The sequence below is a fragment of the Anolis carolinensis genome, chromosome 5, assembly GCF_035594765.1.
Source record: "Anolis carolinensis isolate JA03-04 chromosome 5, rAnoCar3.1.pri, whole genome shotgun sequence".
NCBI classification, from domain to species: Eukaryota; Metazoa; Chordata; class Lepidosauria; order Squamata; family Dactyloidae; genus Anolis; species Anolis carolinensis.
In genome coordinates this window covers 4,978,180-4,991,683 of record NC_085845.1, presented here as the reverse complement: position 1 = coordinate 4,991,683, position 13,504 = coordinate 4,978,180, and the positions used below count along the sequence as shown (strand labels likewise).

Below are 13,504 nucleotides of genomic sequence, written 5' to 3'. Positions count from 1 at the left end.
CAGGAGAGCAAAAAACAAAACACTGGCAGCCACTCAGAGAAAGGGCTGATTTTACCCCATCAGAGACCTCCAGCAGTTAATAGTTGCAGCCTTATTGGTAACTGGGGATGCATTTACACTATGGAATTAATGCAGTTTAACACCACATCTAAACTACGTAATTAATGCAGTTTAACACCACTTCAACTCTCACGGCTCATCACTATGGAATCCTAGTAGTTTTACATGGTCTTTAGCCTTCTTTGCCAGTTCCTAGTATTCTTTTTTTTTTTTTTTAGATTTTCATTAAAATTTTCCTAAAGATACATGACTAAAATATAGGGATAAGAAACTCAAGGATCTGTAAAAAAGGGGGGAAACGAAAGAAAGAGAGAGAGAGAGAGAGAGAAAGGGGGGAGGGTACAATATAAGGTGGGTTAGGTAGGGGTCTTTGTGGTCTTCTGTTTTCTTCTCTTTGAGGTATTATGAACCTTTATGTTATTATTAGTTTCATATCCTTTGGTCCTTTGTAATTTCTTTTCTCGGCTCCTCCTTCTTTATTTTCTTTATTCCTTTGCTTCTTTTGTATTCTCCAAAAAACTTCCAGTCTGTTTTTCTTATTGTTTGGACTCTATTTACTTTCATTAAATAAGTCAGTTTGTCCATATCATGAATTTCATTTATTTTTTTCTAACCAAGATTCTTTTGTTGGAGTTTCTTCTGTTTTCCATAATCAGGCAAAGGCTAATCTTGCAGCCATGGATGTACAGTAGAGTCTCACTTATCCAACATAAACGGGCCGGTAAAACGTTGGATAAGCAAATACGTTGGATAATAAGGAGAGATTAAGGAAAAGCCTATTAAACATCAAAATAGGTTATGATTTTACAAATTAAGCACCAAAACATCATGTTATACAACAAATTTGACAGAAAAAGTAGTTCAATACGCAGTAATGCTATGTAGTAATTACTGTATTTACGAATTTAGCACCAAAATATCACGATGTATTGAAAACATTGACTACAAAAATGTGTTGGATAATCCAGAATGTTGGATAAGTGAGTGTTGGATAAGTGAGATATTGAAAACATTGACTACAAAAACATTGGCTACTAACAAAAAGACTACCAAAAAGATAGAATTGCATAAAATGAAACTACAGTAGCAACATTGTCAGAAATTAAATGCATAAAAGTTCAATCCTTGCTGCCTAGAGAAAAAACTGTGGATCGGGGCGAGAAGCAAACTGTGTTGGATAATCCAGAATGCTGGATAAATGAATGCTGGATAAGTGAGACTCTACTGTATTCCATAGCATTGGCCCACGGTAGTTAAAGTGATGTGAAAGCGCATTCATTCTATAATCTAGAACAGATGCACCCTTACATGGGATGGGAGTAAACATAATAATAGTAACAATAACAACAACAACAGTAGTAGTAGTAGTAGTAATAGTAGTAGTAGTAATCTATTTTGGGTTGTTGTGTGGTTTCTGGGCTGTATGACTGTATTCTAGCAACATTTTCTCCTGACATTTCGCCTGCACCTGTGGCTGGCCATTTTAGAGGATCTGGATGCTGCTAGAACACAGCCTGGAAACCATTGCTATTTTTAAAAAAATCTGAACTGATTTTGTAAAATAGATTCCCCAGCATGTAGGAAGCTTTTTGGAATTATTTGTATTAGGAAAAATATCATCCTTAAGGCAGGTAAAGAAACAAGATCGTCAAGGGGTTAAAGATGATGTTTCAGTGAGTGCCTAGAAAGCAGAGCAAGACAGCTGTGGGTAAAGCAGAGTAATTGCCGGAGGTGTGGACAGCTGATGAGCATTTGGCTATAAATCAGGATACTAGGAGGTGGTCTTTCTCTTTCGTTGTAGTTGATCTCCTGCTGTGACAACTGCGTGAATAAGTAAATAAAGTTTAGAACGGCATGGCTGGGCTGATAGCAGAATAGCACAGTGTGCTTTTATTGCGGGAGACAAAGAGCAGACACATGTTTGCAGCTGGCTGCTTGTAAACTGCTGGATAGAAGGGAAAATACAGACCCATTGGTTTTTGGGGGACACCTCATTGCACCCACAAAGCTGACCACAGAATTGCACTAGAGGACCTAGAATGTCTTATGGAGAACATTTTAATCCGATCCATGAATAATCAAATCTGAAAACGTCAACTCTGCAAAAGTGGAGGATGACAGTATACAGATACAATATACAGTAGAATTTCACTTATCCAACACTCGCTTATCCAGCATTCTGAATTATCCAATGCAGTCTGCCTTTTAGTAGTCAATGTTTTTGTAGTCAATATTTTCTTTGGTGCTAAATTCATAAATACAGTAATTACTACGTAGCATTACTGCATATTGAATTCCTTTTTCTGTAAAATTTGTTGTTAAACATGATGTTCTGGTGCTTAATTTGTAAAGTCATAACCTAATGTGATGTTTAATAGGCTTTTCCTTAATTCCTCCTTATTATCCAACATATTCACTTATCCAACGTTCTGCCGGCCCGTTTATGTTGGATAACTGAGACTCTACTGTAGATATCAACTGGAGCTTGAAGAGCTGATTCGGGAAACCCAATTCTTTTTAAGGTGATGATCTAGCACCTTGGATAGCTCAGATTTAATCAATGTGGGTTGATATATGTGGGGCCCGGGCTGTGGCGCAGGTGGGAGAGCAAGCCAGCTGCAATTAACTGCAATGAATCACTCTGACCAGGAGGTAATGAGTTCGAAGCCGCTCAGAGCCTATGTTTGTCTTGTCTTTGTTCTATGTTAAAATGCATTGAATATGTGCCTATATGTGTAATGTGATCCACCCTGAGTCCCCTTCGGGGTGAGAAGGGCGGAATATAAATGCTGTAAATAAATAAATAAATAAATAAATAAATAAATAACTTTATTGATGCTGGGATGATTGGATATCAATGTGGGTTGATATATCTGCTCTGGCTCTCAATCCTAACTTTAAAAGGGCCAATTCAACTTACCCCTAGTTTACAAACGACGGCAAAATTCAGTGCCGCATCATACACACAACCAAAAACATACCATATTAAATGACAAAACAGTTAAAACATATACAGTAGAGTCTCACTAATCCAATCCTTGCTTATCCAAGCCTCTGGATAATCCAAGCCATTTTTGTAGTCAATGTTTTCAATACATCATGATATTTTGGTGCTAAATTCGTAAATACAGTAATTACATCATAACATTACTGCATATTGAACTACCTTTTCTGTCCAATTTGTTGTATAACAGGATGTTTTGGTGCTAACTTTGTAAAATCATAACCTAATTTGATGTTTAATAGGCTTTTCCTTAATCCTTCCTTATTATCCAAGTTATTCGCTTATCCAAGCTTCTGCCGGCCCGTTTAGCTTGGATAAGTGAGACTCTACTGTAGTTAAAACATATAGATGCAATAAGAGATTAAAAACATACAAATGCCGAGTCATGATTTCCATACTTCTTGGTTTCCTATGGACATTATTCATTACTCAAAACTGCTAGGTTGAGGTCAAATTCTACATTACCCTACTTCCCAAATTCTACCACTCTACTTCGCGTGGAAAATAAACAAACAAAAACACTGGGTTGTTGTGCATTTTCCAGGCTGTATGGCCATGTTCCAGAAGCATTCTCTCCTGATGTTTCGCCCACATCCATGGCAGGCATCCTCAGAAGTTGTGAGATATATTGGAAACTAGGTCAATGATGTTTATATATCTGTGGAATGTCCAGGTGGGAGAAAGAACTCTGGACTGTGTTGTTGAAGGCTTTCACAACCTCTGAGGATGCCTGCCATAGATGTAGGCGAAACGTCAGGAGAGAATGCTTCTGGAACATGGCCATACAGCCATACATACAACAACCCTGAACTCTTGACTGTTGGAGGCCAGTGTGATTGTTGTAACTAATCACCTTGATTAGCATTAATGTCCTTGCAAGCTTAATTCCTGCCTGGGGGAATCCTTTGCTCTGAGGTGTTGGCTGTCCCTGCTTGATTCATGTCTGTAATTCCTGTTTTCAGAGTGTTGTTCTTTAATACTGGTAGCCAGATTTTGTTCGTTTTCATGGTTTCCTCCTTTCTGTTGAAATTGTCCACATGCTTGTGGATTTCAATGGCTTCACTGTGTAGCCTGACATGGTGGTTATCAGAGTGGTCCAGCATTTCTGTGTTCTCAGATAATATCCTGTGTCCAGGCTGGTTCATCAGGTGCTCTGCTATGGCTGACTTCGCTGGTTGAGTGAGTCTGCAGTGCCTTTCATGTTCCTTGATTCGTGTTTGACACTGTATATTATTTGGGAGCGACGTGTCAGGAGTGACTTGAGAAACTGCAAGTCACTTCTGGTGTGAGATAATTGGCTGTCTGCAAGGACATTGCCCAGGGGACTCCCAGATGGTCTGATGTTTTACCATCCTTGTGGGGGCTTCTCTCATGTTCCTGAATGGGGAGCTGGAGCTGACAGAGGGAGCTCATCCGTGCTCTTCCTGGATTCGAACCGGCAAACTTCAGGTCAGCAACCCAACCTTCAGGTCAGCAGTCCTGCCAGCACAAGGGTTTAACCCACAGCACCACTGGGGGCTCTTATATACTCACAACCACACAAGAAGCAATGACTATAGCAAGTCACGCTCATGACAAAAGATCATCATGGTGAGAGGTCATCATGGCAAGAGGATCCGCACTGTCTTCCACTTCCGTTTATACCCACAGGGACCACAGGAAATGATACAATTTTTGTCATGCCTGTTACATGGTCATGACTCAGCTGTCCCTCTAGATTAGGGGTCCCCAAACTAAGGCCCGGGGGCCGGATGCGGCCCTCCAAGGTCACTGACCTGGCCCCTGCCCTAAGCTTTAGACTTAGGGTTGACCTAAGTCTACCTGCTCTTTGGAAGTCCCTTTGCTTAGCTACGGCCTTATGAGACCATCTAGATGGCTTTTGGAAGTCACTTTCATTACCTATGGTCCTATGAGACCATCTAGATGGCCTTTGAGGGTCCCTTTATTTACCTATGGTCTTATGAGACCATCTATATGGTCTTTGGAGGTCTCTTTGCTTACCTATGGTCTTATGAGATCGTCTAGATGGTCTTTGGAGGTCTCTTTGCTTAGCTATGGCCTTATGAGACCATTTAGATGGCTTTTGGAGGTCCCTTTCCTTGCCTATGGTCCTATGAGACTGTCTAGATGGCCTTTGAGGGTCCCTTTCCTTACCTATGGTTTTATGAAACCATCTAGATGGTCTTTGGGGTCCCTTTCCTTATTGATGGTCTTCTGATGGCTTTATTAGATCATCTAGATGGCCTTTGAGGGTCCCTTTCCTTACCTATGGTCTTATGAGTCCATCTAGATGGTCCTTGGAGGTCTCTTTGCTTACCTATGGTCTTATGAGATTGTCTAGATCAGGGGTCCCCAAACTAAGGCCCATGGGCTGGATGCGGCCCCCCAAGGTCCTTGACCTGGCCCCTGTCCTAAACTTTAGACTTGATCTAAGTTTGCAATGACTTGAAGGCACAGAACAACAACAACCCTAATTTTGGACTATTTCATCATAGTCTGCCCCCCCAACAGTCTGAGGGACCATGAACCGGCCCTCCACTGAAAAAGTTTGAGGACCGCTGCTCTAGATGCACATCTCCACTTGCTTAACCATTCAGTGGAATGTGCTGTGACCACATGTCTGTTAGAAGTGTATTTTTCACATAAATGCATTTCTATCTAACACAGTATTATCTACCTGACACATCCAAGGTGCCCAATTCTTTTTCAAGGTTCAGCACCTTGGATAGCTCAGATTTGAACCTACAAAGAATGAATGTTGGCAAGCTGAACTTTAGACAGGTCGATTAAAGCTCAGACTTAATGATGCTGGACCTTAGGGAATGCAAAGGCAGCTGAGCTTGGGTGTCAATGAGAGTTGGTAAATCTGCTCCGGTTTTCAGTGTGAACTTTAAAAGTCTCTATCCAAGATGCCCAATTCTTTTAAAGGGGTTAGCACCATGGATAGCTCAGATTTGAACTAAGAAAGGATTGAACTTTGCTTACTTCCAGGGACGGTGTGCCAGTTGGCCCCGTTGATGATGTTGCCTTCCCTCATGAAGTCCTCGTAATGGCAGAGCCGCCGGTCATCTTCCACCATGGCCAGGTTGGAGGTGGCATATACGGTGGCCAGCCAGCGGAAGACGGCGTCGTCAGCCGTGGGCGTGAGCTCCTGAGCCTTCCAGTAGGTGCGCGTCATATCGAAGGGGTACGTCACCACCAACTCTCCGCCGTGCAGGTTGGCACTCAGCATGAACGGGTAGCGCTGCATCCAGCTTATGACTGCCCGGGTTTCTGGGGCAACCTGGGTGAATGGGAACGCAATAAGTGTTGTACCTCAGCGCTGGTTCACTTTGCTCTTAACACACACTCCACCACAGTAGGCTAGGTTTAAACAGTTTATTGATAAAAGATAGCAAAGTCTGAATAAAAAGCAGCAAAGAAAGCAAACATCCAAATTCAATGGCAGTCAATAAAAAGCAATAGAATCCAATAGTAAAAGCAATTCGCAGAATATAAATCCAAGTCTCTGATATAGGAAATTAGTCCCGAAAACAAAGCACCATGAACTTTAGAGTAAAATCCAAAACACAGTTTCCAGGCATGAACATAAACGGGAATCCTTTCCCATGAGCTAATACAAGGCAGGAGATGTGCTTCCAAGAATCAACGTTGCTTCGTCTGAAATTTTTCTCTGTTTCTCCTGTATTTACCCATGTTTATAAGCCAAAAAGGCATTTCTCTGTCCTTGAGTTCCCACTCGTTTGCCAGCTATTCTAAGGGAACGTCTGGGGCAAACCTTTAATCTTAACCTTATATCTCTATCTAAGGAAGACTCCACTGAGTCACTGCCTGAAACACCTGGAACTTGTTGATGTTCAAACTCCTGAGAAAGGTCACCCTTATCATTAGTTTCTGTTTCCTTGCTAGCCTGCAGCCTCTCTGACAATTCAACATTTCTAGCATCACAGCCTTCGAGATTTCTCTCTTCAGCATTGCTTTGGTTAGCCTACATAAACCTAAATCCCCCTTCATCATCAGACTGAACCACAACAATAAGGCAGGCATGGGCAAATTTTGTCCCTCCAGGTGTTTGGGCTTTAACTTCCAAAATTCCTAACAGCCTAACAGCTGGAGGGCCAAGTTTACCCGTGCCTCCAATATGGGATCAATTCATAGAACCATAGAATTGGAAGAGACCCCCAAGGGCCATCCAGTCTAACCCCCTTCTGCCAGGCAGGAAGACACAACCAAAGCAGTTGTGGCAGATGGTCATCCAGGCTCTGCTTAAAAACCTCCAGGGAAGGAGACTCAACTAGACACAGTGCTATTATTCCAGGTGAGGCCTGACCAAAGCAGAATAGAGTGGGACTATGACTTCCCTCAATTTAGACACCAGACTCATGTTGATGGAGTTTAGAATCATATTAGCTTTTTTAGCTAGTGCATCACACTGTTGGCTCAAGTTCAGCTTATGGTCTACTAAGACTCCTACATCCCTTTCACATGAACTGTTTTCATGTCATGAGAAAAAAAAGGTTCATACTCTCATTGGAATCAAACTGCTTGCAGAGTATGCATATTAAAACATAGATCTTTCTGTGAGTATAACTTTCACATTATCTTTGTTATGTATCTTGTATGTCTCATGTAACTACATGTATTGTAAATAACTGTAGCCACTATATATGTTCTCTATAGGATCCATATCAAAAAACTCAGAAAAACAACTTAAAGAACAGACTACAATCCACCTGATGAAGACTCTTTTGAGTTGAAACCAGTTGTGGTTTTGGAGTCTACTACCCATAGTTTATTTATTTCGTGTCAAAAGCACTGCATAATCTATGTTAATTTTATCAATATTTGTATGTATATATTTTTATCCTTTACAATTTTATATTGTAAATCGCCTAGAGCATCGTGGATGGAGGGCGATTAATAAGTAATTAAATGATGATGATGATGATAATAAATAAGTTTAAAAGCGATAAAATAAAGGAATCACAAACTACCCATAGTAAAGAAATAAGAACGATCATTATATATAAGACTAGCTGTGCCCAGCCACGCGTTGCTGTGGTGTTGTCTGTGGTGTTGGTGAGAAACTGTTGAGGTAGTGGTGGTATTGAGTGTCTGTTGTATGGTTGTCTTTATGTTTAGTATGCATACTGAAGTGGATTATATGGCAGTGTGGAGTCAAGATAATCCAGTTCAAAGAAGATAATATAAGATTCTAAATGGGTTATATAGATGTGGAAGGGTCTTGAGTCTACACTGCCATATAATCCAGTGCAGATTAGATAATCTGTGGAAGAGGCCTAAGTGAGGCCTAACTCTGCCTGTGCCCTGGGCTGAGTGGGTTGCTAGGAGACCAAGTGGGCGGAGCTTAGCCTTCAAACTGGCAGCAATTGGATAAAAACTATTATTCCTCTCCCTGTAATTAGGACTTTATTTTTCTTTTCTTTTTGTTGTATCAACCTAGAGCCGTGAATGATGGGTTGTGTTGTCAAATTTCGAGGTTGGGGGGCCTGTAGTTTTGTTGTTTTGTCCGCTGCCCTGATGCCATCACTCTTTTATATATATAGAAGAGGGGTCAATTTGTGCATTTGGAACAATTAAAGAACTAAAGAACAATTAGTGTCATGAGAAGAGGAGTCCATTCATCTTTCGAGAGAAAAATGTTATTTTTACTGTGAATGTAACAGTCCTTTGTTTGATTGAATAGCAATACTTTTTGTATCTGTATTCATATTGATGCATTGAACTAAATATAGGTTTAATGACATCTAAAACAATTTCTGTATTACAGTAACAGTGGATACTTGTCTTTGTATGAGAAAAGGCCTGCAAAAGTTGAGGATCATAAAAATAAATATTTTTGCACCACTTTGATGGTTTCCTATTGTAATATGGGACTATTATGTCCATAATGCAGAATTAATGCAGTTTGACACCACTCCATGCTAGGGAACAATGGGCTCACCGTGGCATTCGGAAACGTGTAGGATTCTGGGATGGGGATGTAGTGGTTGGGGAACTCGTGGGGCACCATGTCGTTGTCCTCCGCGTCCCACAAGGCGGTGTTGAGGTCAGCAAAGTTGTGGTTGAGGTCAAAGCCTTCGTACGTCCACCGGCCCATGGCCCAGCCAGAGAGCTCAGAACCCTGTCGGGGAAAAGGGAGGAAAAAGAACACAAATGCACAGGTCATTGCAATCTCAACGCCAACCCCATTCCTTGGTCTCCGAAGAGCCGGCATTGTCCATAGACACCTCCAAGGTCATGTGGCCGCCATGACTGCGTGGAGTGCAGTTACCTTCCCGCCGGAGCGGTACCTATTGATCTACTCACATTGGCATGTTTTCGAACTGCTAGGTTGGCAGAAGCTGGAGCTAACAGCGGGCACTCACTCTGCTCCCAGGATTCGAACCTGGGACCTTTTGGTCTGCAAGTTCAGCAGCTCGGCGCTTTAACACACTGCGCCACCGGGACTTAGTGTGGACTTAATGGGGCCAAAATACACTAAAGCAGGCATGGGCCAACTTTGGTCCTCCAGGCTAAAGTTTTCCCATGCCTGGTGTAGATGCATTCTTGGTCTCAACTATTTTGGATAAGGGATACTCAATAAGTAGAATTAAACTCACGGCCAAGGAAATTATCCAGCATTCATATGCTGGGTCCAGAGGCGGTTCAACCGCTAGGCGAACTAGGCACTTGCCTGTGGTGCCATTCTGTTGGGGGCGCAGTTGAGGCGCTCCCGGGTGCGCACGCATGTGTGCATACGTGTGCGCACACCCCCTGCCTCCTTGCGGCTTCGGTCTCTGGGGCCGCTTGGCTTCTGGGCCTGCGCCCAGCCTTTGGGGCCAGGCCCACACCTATGGCAGGCATCGTCAGAGGTCTGTTGGAAGCTAGGTAAGTGGGGTTTATATATATGTGGAAAGTCCAGGGTGGGAGAAAGAGCTCTTGTCTGTTTGAGGCTAGTGTGAATGTTGCAATTGGCCAGCTTGATTAGCATTTAATGGCCTTGCAGATTCAAAGCCTGGCTGCTTCCTCCCTGGGGGCATCCTTGGTTGGGAGGTATTGGCTGGCCCTGATTGTTTCCTGTTTGGAATTCCCCTATTTTCAGAGTGTTGTTCTTTATTTAGGCTTTTCCTCAATCCCTCCTTATTATCCAACATTTTCGCTTATCCAATGCTTTTATTTTTCAGTGATTGGTTTGGGGGGGGGGGGGAGGGGCGCCAAAATTCTGTTCGCCTACACTTGAAAATCACTTTGGGTCAGCCCTGGCTGGGTTAGATAATAAGAACCCATAGGATCCAGAAAAAATAACTCTCCCCAACAACCTCTCCCCATGACCCGATTCTACCCACCAGCTTGTAGGCAGTTTCATATCCATCCGGGTTCATGGAAGGCAAAAGGTGGATCCGGGTCTCAGTGACCAGCCTCCGGATGCGAGGGTTGCCCTTCTTGTATTCGTGGCAGAGGTACTCCATAAGATTGAGCACCAGCTCCCGGCCCAGGACCTCGTTCCCATGCATGCCGGCCACGTAGCGAAACTCCGGCTCCCCTGCAAGGACGCAAGACCCTCAACGTGGCCCTTCCAGAAAGTCCCATTGGCCCCTTCTTTCCTATCTCAGGTCCCATCTACACTGCATTATATGGTCACTGTAGATTCATGTAAAGCAGTTCAATGCTGCATCATATGAGTCCACACTTAACTATATAAAGCAATTTCAAACTGCATTATATAGTAGTGTTGGTGGGGCCTTGGGAATCAATCCCAATACGTGATAGTTGAGAGAGCTCAACATAAAATGCAGTTCAATGCAAGAATAATATTCTATTATTATTATTGATACAAAGACATAGTATGACACAGCAAATGAGATATATGTGCTGGATTTTGTATTACAAAATCACAGGTCGAACATTTCCCAAGTGTTTAGGACTGTGTGATGTATTTTTGGATGATGTGTGCAGATCCCAGTAAGGTGGCCTTACGTTGTTGTTATTGTTATTATTATTTGATACACAACAAGATGAGTACTTAGCAAATAAAATCACTGTGCTGGCTTTTGTATTGCATCACACATTGGACACTTTCCAAGTGTCTAGCACTATGTGATGTATCAGCGAATAATGCATGCAGATCTGAGTAGGATGGCCTTTTGCAGTTGACAGATGGTAATTTTGTCGGCACTGATTGTTTTCAAATGCTAGCCAAGGTCTTTAGGCACTGCACCCAGTGTGCCGATCACCACTGGCTTGTTGTTGTTGTTGTTGTTGTTGTTGTTGTTGTTGTTGTTATTATTATTATTATTATTATTATTATTATTAGTATTATTATAGAAAAAGTTAGTTATATAAACATATTCTATACTCCTCCAACTCTTTTATTTACATTCACCCCTGTGCTCCCCTTCTCCAGAGCCAACTCTTCTTCTAAAGTCCCACCAAAAGTTCAATTCTTCATTTGGAGGTACCGTATATACTCCAGTATAAGCCAACACGAATATAAACCGAGGCACCTAATTTTACCACAAAAAAACCCCTGGGAAAACATTGACTCCAGTATAAGCCGAGAGTGGTAAATTTCAGAAATAAAAACAGATACCAATAAAATTACATTAATTGAGGCATCAGTAGGTTAAATGTTTTTAAATATTTACATAAAGCTCTAATTTAAGATAAGATTGTCCAACTCTGATTAAATCATTATTCTCATCTTCTTCAATGTAAATGTGCTTATGTATCCTTTTAATAATAATAATAATAATAATAATAATAATAATAATAATAATAATAATAATAAAGGCCACCTACTGGGATCTGCGTGCATCATCTGAAAATACATCACATAGTCCTAGACCCTTGGGAAGTGTTTGACTTGTGATTTTGTGATATGAAATCCAGCATGTCTATCTTGTTTGCTGTGTCATAATAAAATAATAATAATAATAGAATAAAATAATACATGTAATAATAATAATAATAATACATGTAATAATAATAAGATCAGAGTGAAATAATAAATGTATTATTATTAATAATAAAAATAGAGTAAAATAAATGTAATAGTAGCAACAATAATAGAGAAAAAAAATGTAATAATAGCAATAATAATAGAGAAAAATAATAAATGTACCATATATTCTCGAGTATAAGCTGACCCAAATATAAGCCAGCCAGGACCCTCACCCGAGTATAAGCCAAGGGGGGCTTTTTCAGTCTTAAAAAAAGGGCTGAAAAACTTTACTGTATATACTCGACTATATACAGTAAATTCCCATCTTCTTTTTACAATAATTTTTCTAAAAATTTTCTCCAAATACTTTCAAAGTCATTTTTTCCTCATAATCCCTTCTTGACTTTTACATTTGATGTTAGCTTGTCATTCGGTGCCATTTTCCAGGGTTCTTTATACCATTCATTAATTTGTATTTTCATTTCTCCTTTCCAATATTTTGCAATTAGTAATCTAGCTGCTGTTAATAGCATGTCTATTAATTTTTCCCCCCTCTCATCTTTCTCGTCCTTTTTTTTTTAAAATTAAAAGTAATATTGCATATGTGGTGAGACTGTAAACATGTAAAAGATTTTTGGAAATTGGTTATAAGAGAAATAGAACATGTTACGAATATAAAAATTAGAAGGAATCCAATGCAAGCCCCATTTTAAACTACATTATATGGCAGTGTAGGTGGGGTTGCTGTTAAACTTCATTATATGAGTCCACACCCACCATATAATACAGTTTCGAACTGCATTGTATACGGCAGTGTAGATGGAGTCTTATACGAGACTCAGGCTCCTTCTACACTGCCGTATAAAATCCAAATTATCTGCTTTTGAACTGGATTATATGGCATTTTGATACCACTTCAACTGCCATGGCTCAAGGCTATGGAACCCTGGGAGTTGTAGTTTGGTGAAGTACCAGCACTCTTGGGCAGGGAAGGCTGGAGACCTTGTAAAACTACAACTCCCGTGATTCCATAGCATTGAGGCATTCATTCTATGGTATAAAATGCATTATAGGTTTCATCCATCTTCTAACAGAAAGCTGTTATTCCTTCGGACCTGATCTGAATGGCTCTGCTTGATGTCACTCACCGACTTCGTGGTGCCCGGGGTTATCTGAAATCTCCATGACGTACATTTTCAGGCCCTGGTAGCTCTTCCCAATGCTGTACACGCGTGTGATGTTGGGACACGCGTCGTTCACTTTCTTCATCAGCTGCAGGAGAGGAAATGTCACTCAGGCTGGATCTACATTGCCATATCATCCAGTTCAAAGCAGATAATCTGGAGTCAGAAACTGGATCATATGGCAGTCTAGATGGGGCAAAGGCAAGAGGCCACTACAAACAGAAATATAATCCAATAATATAAACTATAAGACAGTTTTTCATATATATACTACTAGCTGTGCCCGGCCACGCGTTGCTATGGCGTTGTCTG

General features: G+C 41.1%; 1 protein-coding gene across 1 annotated transcript in view; it reads right to left on the bottom strand.

Annotated features, from left to right (window-relative positions):
- Positions 1 to 13,504, bottom strand: part of cpxm1 (carboxypeptidase X, M14 family member 1) — a 59,131-nt gene that overhangs the window by 6,304 nt on the left and 39,323 nt on the right. The window contains exons 8-11 of the mRNA XM_008122456.3: positions 13,157 to 13,280; positions 10,414 to 10,610; positions 9,030 to 9,209; positions 6,050 to 6,347 (exon numbers count right to left, since the gene is read on the bottom strand). Of these exons, the coding sequence (XP_008120663.1) occupies positions 6,050 to 6,347; positions 9,030 to 9,209; positions 10,414 to 10,610; positions 13,157 to 13,280 (799 nt within the window). The remainder of the gene's footprint in view (positions 1 to 6,049; positions 6,348 to 9,029; positions 9,210 to 10,413; positions 10,611 to 13,156; positions 13,281 to 13,504) is intronic.